General features: G+C 41.5%; 1 protein-coding gene across 2 annotated transcripts in view; it reads left to right on the top strand.

The window, feature by feature from the left end:
• The window catches only part of LOC101209948 (protein root UVB sensitive 1, chloroplastic), a 44,690-nt gene that overhangs the window by 21,741 nt on the left and 10,743 nt on the right, over window positions 1–12,206 (top strand). For both annotated transcript variants that reach the window (XM_031882241.1, XM_011653043.2), the window contains one exon: window positions 1,484–1,599. In XM_031882241.1, coding sequence (XP_031738101.1) covers window positions 1,484–1,599 — 116 coding nt within the window. The remainder of the gene's footprint in view (window positions 1–1,483; window positions 1,600–12,206) is intronic.

Raw genomic sequence — 12,206 nt, 5'->3', positions numbered from 1 at the left:
GATTATTGGGAAACTTTTGGTTCTGTTGATCAAATTAATTTTATCAGAGTATTGTTATCTCTTACAGCAAATTTAGATTAGCCCAATCACCAGCTCTATGTAAAAAATGTCTTTCTCAATGGTTGCCTCAAAGAAAAAGTGTTTATGAGCTTACCACTAGGATTTGAAATTGACCTGGGAAAGGACAAAGTATATCAACTCAAGAAGTCTTTATACAGACTGAAATGTTCCCCTAGAGCATGGTTTGGACGATTTGAAAAAGTAGTTACTAGTTTTGGTTTCAAAGTCAAATTGATGATACCATTTTTTACAAGGGTTCTACAAATAACAAAACTACGATTTTGATTGTGTATGCAGACAACATGATCCTTACAGGGGATGACACTATAGAATTGACAACATAAAAGGAAAAACTTGCAAATATATTTCAGATCAAGGACTTCAGGGCATTAAAATACCTCATAGGAATGGAATTTGCATGATTTGTAAAGGGTATCTTTGTGCATCAAAGAAATTATTTTACTGATTTACTCAGAGAAACAGACTTACTTAGGTATCTTCGTGTATTTTTTCCACACACTTCCAGATATTGCCTTCACACTAAGCATGGTAAGTCAATCATGCACTCACTAGGATCGATTCATTTTGAAGCAGTGTATTGAATCTTGAGATATTTGAAGGGAACTCTAGAAAAAGGCATATTTAAAAAACACAACCATCGCCAAGTTGAAGTTTATACAGATGTTGATTGGGCAAGAAGTATGATGGACAAGTCTACTTCAGACTACTGTTCTTTTATTGCCAGTAACTTAGTCACTTGCCATAGTAAAAAGCAAAATGTGGTGGCCAGAAGTAGTGCTGAAGCAGTATTTAGAGCTCTAGCTCATGGTATATGTGAAGGAATATGGATAAAAAGATTACTGGATGAACTGAAGGTCTCTCAAAAGGCACCTGTACGTGTATAGTGTGACAACAATGTTACTATCTCTATCGCCCATAATTCAGTTCTACATGATAGGACAGAACATATTGAAATCAATAAACACTTCATGAAAGAGAAACTTGAAACTGGTGTTATTTGTATCCCGTATCTTCCCAGTTCAGAACAAACTGTCGATGTGTTGACTAAACGACTATCAACGGTACAATTTGATAGATTGGTTTCCAAGCTTGCAATGGAAGATATATATAAAGTAGCTTTAGGGAGAGTGTTGGTTGTAAATAAGATAATTAGGTGTAAAATCAGCAAAGATTTTATTTTATTCTCTTTATAATTTTCCTTTTATCTATTGAGCCTTTCTCCTATATAAGAAGACTACGTATCTTGCATTTAGATTATTGGAATACAAAAATAATTGATTCCACACAAACCACAGCACCCTCATTACATGCCCTCTCAAAACCACTACCAAACATTACTTTTGTAAATTTTAAATTTGAACTTTATTTTTTAGTGGTAAATTTTACCTGAAATGTTTGACAGGTTTGGTCTTCAGTGAATATCTGTTGAGTGGTGAGGTGCCTTCGATTAAGGATGTGAACAATGAAGAACCTCTTTTTCCGGCTGTACCACTTCTTAATAGAAAGCTTGCATGTGATGTGAGTGAATTTCTTTTCTATCTCTATTTATGACGCATTGGAAAAGCTTTTGACTTGGTTAACAAATGAACGGTGATTGACTAGGTTATTTGGGACATTTTGAGAAGTAATGAAATTAAAGTGCTTTGACACAATAGAATCAAGGAATGTCAGGGCTGCATTCCTCATATAAAATTTTCTATTTTCATCTGTATCCTCCTTAAGATAGAGTTCTTGCTTCATATATTAAAAAATGGAAAGGGTATGTACTCTCTCTCTTTCTCTCTTCCCTCTCTCTTGTTTTCTCTCTCCTCCTCCCTCCCTTTAACATCATTGCTGGTCTATTACCCTCTCCAGTAGACACCGCTATACGTCGATTTGTACTTTGGCAATACTCTAGCAATCATTCTTACTTCACAAAGATGGAAGTAAAAAGCTGCAAAATTGACAACCTTTTTTCTACATCTGGCATGAAGATGAAGCTTTTCACACAGAAGATGTTGAAGCTAATATTAATATGTCAACATCAATCTTTCAACTTATGTGGTTCATTGAAATTGTGAAAGAATTGAATAGGAATTCTGAAGAAGATTATTTCTATAAGAAAGAAAAAGTTGAGAGTGGAAGTGTTGAAACTTCCAAATTTAGAACCAAAAGTGGGTGGGTTTTGAGATGCAATGCATGGCCTTGTAAGGGAGGGAGATCATTTATTCATATCTCCATCGGTGAAGATAAAACAGGGGTGGAAATGTTTTGGAAAAATGTTGGGAGACTTCAAGGACAACCATGAATACAAAATCTGGTTCTCCTTCTAAATCATCATGTTCTACGCAATTATGAAGCAGCCAAACAAAAGTATGAAGGGAAGCTATGCGGAGATAGCAAAATCAAAAGAACATCCAAGAACTCTTTCTTCGATACCACAAAACAGAATACAAGCAAATATTGGGTGATTAAGAATCCGGTAGTCTTCAAAGCTGATTTTGATAATCTTTGGGTTGTTCCAAAACTTTTTGAATCTAATAGTTGGGTAAAAATTAATGAAACATTAGAACTCTTTTTCGACTCAAAATTTATCATCAATCAATTATTTGCAAACAATGCATTGATTGACTTGGAACGTGGTCCTTTTGAAGGAGTTTATTGAAGATCCAAGCAAATGGTAAAATTTTGATGTCTTTCATTTAAAGTTTGAAAAGTGGAACAATCTCATCCATGGAAGACCTTTATATTCGAAAGGCTATGGAATAAGGTGGAAATGTTGGCTCCATTCAAGGTTGGTAATGGCAGAAGGGCAGCTTTCTGGACTAATTTCTGGGTTGGAGAATTTCCTTTTAAAATTTAGTTCTGAAATCTATTCAGAATAGCCTAGCTGCCCAACGACTTAGTTGCTGCCCACTGGGTTTGTGTCACAAAATCTTGGTCCATAGTGTTTTAGAGATTGCTGAAAGACGAAGAAATCCAAGAATTCCAATGCCTATTAACCATCTTCGAGAAGATTGACAGAAATGGAGGATAGGAGAGTGTTAGGATCCCACCTAACAAAGATTATCTCAAGAAGAAAATATGAACTCAAGAACACTTAAAAAACATTCACATATGAAATATATACTAGAAAATCATAAGAACATGTAACAAGTAACCCTAGCCTTTTGAGAGGGCTAGACTCTCCTAAGGACCCCTTACAAGTAAATTTTTCTACAAAATTCTTCACACCTCTCTCCAACCCTTCTCCTACTATTTATAACAAAAAGACCTAACCAACTATTTACTAATATGCCTTCACTCATGACCCTCTGTTAGACCACCCATCTTACATCAATACAGTAGGAGAAAGAATAGGAAAGAGAAGCAGGAGAAGGAGTTAGTTATGTAACCGCATGTGGGGACCACAATGAGTGGAACGACAAAGGAAATAGGGGGGACCACTATAGGTGGGGAGTGAATATAAATAAGGGAGTGAAAGAGGGAACGAGGAGCTTTTCTTTTGGGGGGAGAAAGTTCTTTCTGTATATTCTTGAAAGAGAGGATAGCAGGAGAGGGAAGGGTGTCCATCGAATCGGCTATAAACCAATTCGGTGATATTGTCCTGTAGTTATTTTCGATAATTTCATCTTAGTAATATCAACAGTCCTTGATTTTCGTCTACTGGAAGTGAGAACAACTGGTATCTCATCAACTTGGTATCAGAGCACGTCGATCCGAAAAGAAGTGGGAAAACATGGTTCAAACCAGAAGTGAAGAGAGAAGGGACACGCACGAACAAGAACTCAACAAAATTCCGATGATGGAGGAGAAGCTTTCGGTGATTTCACAGAACATGGAGAACCTTCAGGCCCAAGTGGAGAAAACACATCAGATGGTGATGATATTCATGGAGACGATGGCCAAGGAACGAGTATTAGCGAGCGGTAAAGGAATCGATTCGTCGGCACAAGAAACATACGGGAAAATCGGCGGAGGGAGAGAGTTCGGTAAGTAAAGAAACTAAAAATGAGACGATGGAGAAGAAGGGTGATGGCGACGGGGATAGCAACGATCGAAACAAATTCAAAAAAGTTGAAATGCCTGTATTCAATGGAGATGACTGATGGGATACTAGCTATTCCCACTTTCAATATATAAAGATGAAGGATACTCGATATTACTAAGATGAAAATTGCAGAAATAATACAGAACACTCTCACCGAACTGGTTATGAGCCCATTCGATGGATTCCTTTTCCTCTCCTGCTATCCTATCTTTCAAGAATAAAACAGTAGGATTCTTTACTACCAAAAACAAAAGCTGCCCGTTCTCTCTTTCTCTCCCTTATTTATATTCACTCCCCCCACCTACAGTGGTCCCTCTTGTATCGTGCGTCGCTCCACTCATTTGTGGTCCCCACCTACAGTTGGTTACATAACTAACTCCCTCTCCTGCTTCTCTTTCCTATTCTTTCTCCTACTGTATTGGTGTATGATGGGTGGTCTAACATTGCATTCCTGGTCCAGTTTCACCTTGTCCTCAAGGTGGAAATCGGGGAAGGATTGCTGAAAGTCATCATAGCTTTCCCATGTGGCTTCATGATGCGGTAGACCCTTCCAGCTCATTAAAACTTCCCATCCTCCTTTCTCGTTTTTCCGATAATCGTAAACCTCCTGAGGCACAACCTTCCACTCGTGATTTGCAGTAAAAAATGGCAAAAGCTCTTCGCTGTTCGCACTCTCCCCAAAGGTTCTTTTCAGCTGTGAAATATGGAACACAGGATGAATTGTTGCTGCCGTTGGTAACTCCAGCCGATATGCCACCTAACCAATTCTCTTCACTATTTTATACGGCCCGAAATATTTTGGTGATAGCTTCTCATTTCGCTTTCTCCGCAGGGATGCCTGCCTGTATGGTCTAATTTTTAAGAACACTTTATCTCCTTCAAATTCGACATGTCTTCTCTTCATGTCAGCATAACTTTTCATCTTGTCCTGGGCTATGCGTAGATGTTCCTTCAAAGCCCCCAATGCTACATCTCTTTCCTTCAGTTGCTCATCTAAGGTTGAGTTGGAAGTTTCCCGATCCCCATAATATACCAGGGCTGGTGGTGTTCTCCCATAAACAGCTTGGAACGGTGTCACGCCCAACGATCTTTGGAATGTGGTGTTATACCAGTATTCAGCCCAAGATAACCATTTCATCCAATCTTTCGGTTTTTCTCCGCAAAAGCATCTTAGATAAATTTCGACCGACCTGTTGACAACCTCTGTCTGTCCGTCTGTCTGGGGGTGGTAGGCTGTGCTTCGGTTTAACTTAGTACCAGCTAAACGAAAAAGTTCTTTCCAAAAATGACTCAGAAAGATTTTGTCCCGGTCAGATACAATTGACTGTGGGAAACCGTGCAGTCTTACAACCTCCTTAACGAACAATTCAGCTACCATCTTCGCGTCAAAGGGATTTTTAAGGCTGAGGAAATGAGCATATTTGCTGAAGCGATCCACCACTACGAATATGACGTCACACCCCATTGATTTAGGCAGTCCTTCAATAAAATCCATGGATATATCCTCCCATACTCTATTTGGTACTTCCAGGGGTGTCAATAATCCTGCCGGGGATAATGCTAAAGTCTTATTCCGCTGGCACGTCATACATTCTTCGCAATATTTTTGCACTTCAGCCTTCATTCCCACCCAAAACAACTCTCCTGTCATTCTTTTATACGTTCTTAAGAACCCTGAGTGACCCCCTAGGACCGAATCATGATATGTGTGCAGAATGGCTGGTACTAATGAAGAGTTCTTCGCGATTACTAATCTCCCTTTGTATCTCAATATGCCTTGTTGCAGAGTGTAGTTCTTCACTTCTTCCTCCCTCTGAATTCTGTTGATTATATCCTTCAAATAGTCATCTTTGTCAACTTCCTCTCTGATTACTTGGATGTCTACCAAAGTGTGAGCGGTTAGTTGGTTAAGATGGGCAGTTGGTGGTACTCGGGAGAGGGCATCTGCTGCCTTGTTTTCCAATCCTGGTTTGTACATCACCTCAAATGAATACCCCAGCAGCTTTGCAATCCACTTTTGATATTGCGGTTGTATGACTCTCTGTTCCAGTAGGAATTTTAGTGATCGTTGATCTGTTTTAACTATGAACGTCCTCCCTAGTAGATAGGGTCGCCAGCGTTGGACTGCCATTACCACTGCCATTAACTCCCTCTCATATACTGGTTTGGACCGGTCTCGCAGCGCTAGTGTGTGGCTATAAAACGCAACTGGTCTCTTGTTCTGCATTAGTACCGCCCCAATCCCATAGCCTGACGCGTCTATCTCTACTTCAAATGGTGCATTAAAATCGGGCAGAGCTAATATAGGCAGGGTCATCATTGCTCGTTGAAGCTTCTCAAACGCTTCTTGTGCTTCTTCACTCCATTTAAATGATCCAAGCTTCAGTAGCTGAGTCAGGGGTGCCGCTATGGATCCATAATGCTGTACAAAACAGCGGTAATAACCAGTCAGCCCCAGAAACCCTCTAACCTCCCGAACGTTTGTTGGAGTTGGCCATTGCTTGATTGCTCTAATTTTTTCAGGGTCCACTTCTACTCCTTTTCCTGACAATATATGTCCCAAATACTCCACCCTTGAACACGCAAAGCAGCATTTCTTTCGGTTAGCAAATAACTTGTGCTTCCTCAATACTTCTAGCACTAGTTCGATATGTTGACAATGTTCCTCTAGGTTCCTGTTATAAACCAGTATATCATCAAAGAAAACTAAGACGAACTTCCTCAGATACGACCTAAAAATCGAGTTCATTAGTGATTGGAAGGTTGCTGGTGCATTTGTGAGTCCAAACGGCATCACTAAAAACTCGTAATGTCCCTCGTGAGTTCTAAAGGCCGTTTTCTCTATGTCTTGACTACACATTCTCAGTTGATGATATCCTGCTTTCAAGTCTATTTTAGAGAATAAGTTTGCACCATTTAGCTCATCAAACAGTTCTTCCACAACTGGGATAGGGAACTTATCTGGAATCGTTATGTTATTGAGTGCCCTGTAATCCACGCAGAATCGCCAACTTCCATCCTTTTTCTTGACCAATAGTACGGGGCTTGTGCTGGGGCAGATGATTCCTGACGCCATCATTTCGTCCACCAATTTTTCCAGTTCTTATTTCTGCTGAAACGCATACCGATAGGGTCGGACGTTCACCGGGTCTTCCCCTTCCCTTATATGTATATGATGTTTGATATCCCTGCTGGGAGGCAACTCCTTAGGCCAATCGAAAACATCCATATACTGTGTCAGGGTTGTCAATATGCTCTCAGGTTCGTTCTTGTTCCCTTCTGTTTCTATCTTAACTTGGCATGCTTCCAGTGTTCTGCACTCAATCAAATATCCCGTGTCTGTTTCAATCCACGATTTAGTGAGATTTTTTAGGCTCACTTGAGTTTTAGTTAAGCTTGGATCCCCTTTTAGCACTATTTTTTTGTTGTCATGGAAAAAAGGACATTGTTAAGTTCTTCCAGTCCATTTCCGTCACTCCCAAGGAATGTAACCATTGCATCCCCAGTATCAGGTCTACCCCTCCCAGTTCCAGTGGTAGGAAGTTTTTCATGACTGTCCACCCGTTGAGATCCAACTCTACTTTTTCACACACCCCCTTGCCTTTGATGGCTGTTCCTGACCCCAGTATTACTCCATAGTTAGCAGTGTCTTTTGTGGATAGTTTCAGTGTCCTCACTAGCCGGTCGGATATGAAATTGTGGGTGGCTCCGCAGTCCACTAGCACGACAACCTCTTTGCTTTGGATTGTGCCTCTTATCTTCATGGTCCCCGGGTTCGTCAATCCCACTACTGAGTTAATACATAACTCCACTACCTCTCCAGGGTCATTCTGCAGCTCCATGGCTTTCAATTCCTTTAAGTCATACTCGTCTTCCTCGATGATTTCTTCCTCCACGTCGTCCGCTCTGACCACAAACATACGTAACTCACGTATTTCCTTCGCCTTGCATTTGTGCCCGGAGTAATACTTCTCATCGTATTTGAAACAGAGTCCCTTCTCTCTCTTGGCTTGGAATTCTGCGTCTGAGAGCCGTTTAGAGGGTCCTTCTTTCTTAATCTCCTTCGCCGGTGATCCTCTCAGTGTAATTGTTCGTATTGGAAATACTGTGTTCTCCTTATTCCCCTGTTCCTTTAGAATTGAGTTTGTTTTGGCTGTAAAATAGCTACCATTTGGAACTTTCGCTCCAGAATATCCGGGTAGATTTGCTTCCCTCCTCAGGATCTCCCGCTGTTCCACCATTTGTGCATATCTCATCATCTCAGCTAATCCCACGGGATTGCAGAATTCCATCTCCACCTTAATCCACGGTAACAGCCCTCCCATGAATGTCTCTTCCACAATCTTTTCCGGAATATCCGATAATGGTGCCACCCACTTATCAAAGAGGTTCCTATATTCCTCCACTTGATTCCTGCTGAATACGCAAGAACCGGCCATAAAGAGAGCCTTCGCGGGATGATCGAAATCGGATCAGTAGTCGTTCCTTTAAATTTAACCAACAGGTAAACTTGTCTCTCTCCTCCTGCGATCGATACCAGTTGAGTGCGGGCCCTTCAAAGCTGGTTGTGGCCACCATAAGTTTTTCGGAATCCGTTAGTTTGTGTATTTGAAAGTATCTCTCTGCGCGGAACAGCCATGAATCTGGGTCATCTCCATCGAATACCGGCATTTCAACTTTTTTGAATTTGTTTCGATCGTTGCTATCCCCGTTGCCATCTTCCTTCTTTTTCGTCGTCCCATTTTTCGTTTCTTTACTTGTCGAACTCTCTCCCTCCGCTGTTTTTCCCGTCCATGTTTCTTGTACCGACGAATCGATTCCTTTTCCGCTTGCTAATACCCATTCCTTGGCCATCGTCTCCATGAATATCATCACCATCTGATGTGTTTTCTCCACTTGGGCCTGCAGGTTTTCCATGTTCTGTGACATCACCGTAAGTTTCTCCTCCATCACCGGAATTTTGTTGAGTTCTTGTTTGTGTGTGCCCCTTCTCTCTTCGCTTCTGGTTTGAACCATGTCTTCCCACTTCTTTTCGGATCGACGAGCTCTGATACCAAGTTGATGGGATACTAGCTATTCCCACTTTCAATATATAAAGATGAAGCATACTCGATATTACTAAGATGAAAATTGCAGAAATAATACAGAACACTCTCACCGAACTGGTTATGAGCCCATTCGATGGATTCCTTTCCCTCTCCTGCTATCCTATCTTTCAAGAATAAAACAGTAGGATTCTTTACTACCAAAAACAAAAGCTGCCCGTTCTCTCTTTCTCTCCCTTATTTATATTCACTCCCCCACCTACAGTGGTCCCTCTTGTATCGTGCGTCGCTCCACTCATTTGTGGTCCCCACCTACAGTTGGTTACATAACTAACTCCCTCTCCTGCTTCTCTTTCCTATTCTTTCTCCTACTGTATTGGTGTATAATGGGTGGTCTAACAATGACCCAAATTCATGGCTATTCCGTGCAGATAGGTACTTCTAAATACACAAACTGACGGATTCTGAAAAACTCACGGTCGCTACAATTAGTTTTGAAGGCCCCGCACTCAACTGGTATCGGTCGCAGGAGGAGAGAGACAAATTTACTTGTTGGTTAAACTTAAAAGAATGATTACTAATCCGATTTCGATCGTCCCGCGAAGGCTCCCTATATGGTCGGTTCTTACGTATTCAGCAGGAATCAAGTGTAGAGGAATAGCGGAATCTATTCGATAAGTGGGTGGCACCATTATCGGACATTCCGGAAAAGATTGTGGAAGAGACGTTCATGGGAGGGCTGTTACCATGGATTAAGGTGGAGATAGAATTCTGCAATTCCGTGGGATTAGCCGAGATGATGAGATACGCGCAAATGGTGGAACAATGGGAGATCCTGAGGAGAGAAACAAATTTCCCAGTTATTCTGGAGCGAAAGTTCCAAATTACACCTATAATACGGCCAAAACAAATTCAGTTATGAAAGAACAAGGGAACAAGGAGAACACAATATTTCCGATACAAACAATCACGTTGAGGGGATCACCGGCAAAGGAGATTAAGAAAGACGGACCATCCAAATGGCTTTCCGACGCAGAATTCCAGGCCAAGAGGGAGAAAGGACTTTGTTTCAAATGCGATGAGAAGTATTACTCCGGGCACAAATGCAGGGTGAAGGAAATACGTGAGTTACATATGTCCGTGGTAAGAGCGGACGACGTGGAGGAAGAAATTATTGAAGAAGACGAGTATGACTTGAAGGAACTGAAAACGATGGAGTTGCAGAATGACCTTGGGGAAGTAAAGGAGTTATGTATTAACTCGGTAGTGGGATTGACGAATCCAGGTACCATGAAGATAAGGGGAAAAGTTCAAAGCAAGGAGGTTGTCGTGTTAGTGGATTGCGGAGCCACCCACAATTTCATATCCGACAGGCTAGTGATGACACTGAAATTACCCACAAAGGAGACTTCTAACTATGGGGTAATACTGGGATCAGGAATAGCCATCAAAGGCAAGGGAGTGTGTGAAAAAGTAGAGTTGGATCTCAATGGATGGACAGTCCTTGAAAACTTTCTACCGCTGGAACTGGGAGGGGTAGACGTGATACTTGGGATGCAATGGTTACACTCATTGGGAGTGACTGAGATGGACTGGAAGAACTTAACCATGTCATTCTTCCATGAGAACAAAAAAATAGTGATAAAAGGGGATCCAAGCTTAACCAAAACTCAAGTGAGCTTGAAGAATTTAACTAAATCGTGGACGGAGTCAGACATGGGGTACTTGATTGAGTGCAGAACCCTAGAAGCCCACATAGCCGAGATAGAACCAGAGAACAATAACGTACCTGAGAGCATACTGACAGCCCTGAATCAGTATAATGATGTTTTCGATTGGCCCAAAGAATTGCCTCCAAGAAGGGATATCGAACATCATATACATATAAAGGGAGGGGCAGAACCGGTGAATGTCCGGCCCTATCAGTATGCGTTTCAGCAGAAGGAAGAAATGGAAAAACTGGTGGACGAAATGCTAACCTCAGGAATTATCCGCCCCAGCACAAGCCCCTACTCAAGCACCGTACTATTGGTCAAAAAGAAGGACGGAAGCTGGCGATTCTACGTGGACTACAGGGCACTCAACAACATAACTATTCCAGATAAGTTTCCTATCCCGGTTGTGGAAGAGCTGTTTGACGAGCTAAATGGTGCAAACCTATTCTCTAAAATTGACCTGAAAGCGGGATATCATCAACTTAGAATGTGTAGTCAAGATATAGAGAAGACGGCCTTTAGAACTCATGAAGGACATTATGAGTTTCTGGTGATGCCGTTTGGACTCACAAACGCACCAGCAACTTTCCAATCACTAATGAACTCGATTTTTAGATCGTATTTGAGGAGGTTCGTCTTGGTATTCTTTGACGATATACTGGTTTATAGTAGAAACTTAGAGGAACATTGCCAGCACATTGAGCTAGTTCTGGAAGTATTGAGGAGACATAAGCTGTTTGCTAATCGAAAGAAATGCAGTTTTGCGTACTCAAAGGTGGAGTATTTAGGACACATATTGTCGGGAAAAGGAGTAGAAGTCGACCTGAAAAAATCAGAGCAATCAAACAATGGCCAACTCCAACAAATGTCCAGGAAGTTAGAGGGTTTCTGGGGTTGACTGGTTACTACCGCCATTTTGTACAGCACTATGGGTCCATAGCAGCACCTCTAACTCAACTACTTAAGCTGGGATCATTTAAATGGAATGAGGGAGCACAAGAAGCGTTTGAAAAGCTTCAACGAGCAATGATGACCCTGCCTATACTAGCTCTTCCAGATTTTAACGCACCATTCGAAGTAGAGACAGATGCATTAGGCTATGGGGTAGGGACAGTGCTAATGCAGAACAAGAGACCAATTGCTTTTTATAGCCATACACTAGCCTTGAGAGACCGAGCCAAACCAGTATACGAGAGGGAGTTAATGGCAGTAGTACTAGCAGTCCAACGTTGGCGACCCTATTTGTTAGGAAGAACCTTCATAGTTAAGACAGATCAGCGATCACTTAAGTTCCTGCTGGAACAGAGAGTCATACAACCGCAATATCAGAAGTGG

Source organism: Cucumis sativus, chromosome 3 (genome assembly GCF_000004075.3).
Source record: "Cucumis sativus cultivar 9930 chromosome 3, Cucumber_9930_V3, whole genome shotgun sequence".
NCBI classification, from domain to species: domain Eukaryota; kingdom Viridiplantae; phylum Streptophyta; class Magnoliopsida; order Cucurbitales; family Cucurbitaceae; genus Cucumis; species Cucumis sativus.
Note: the sequence above shows the minus strand (reverse complement) of the source record. Positions and strands in the feature narration are given on the sequence as shown.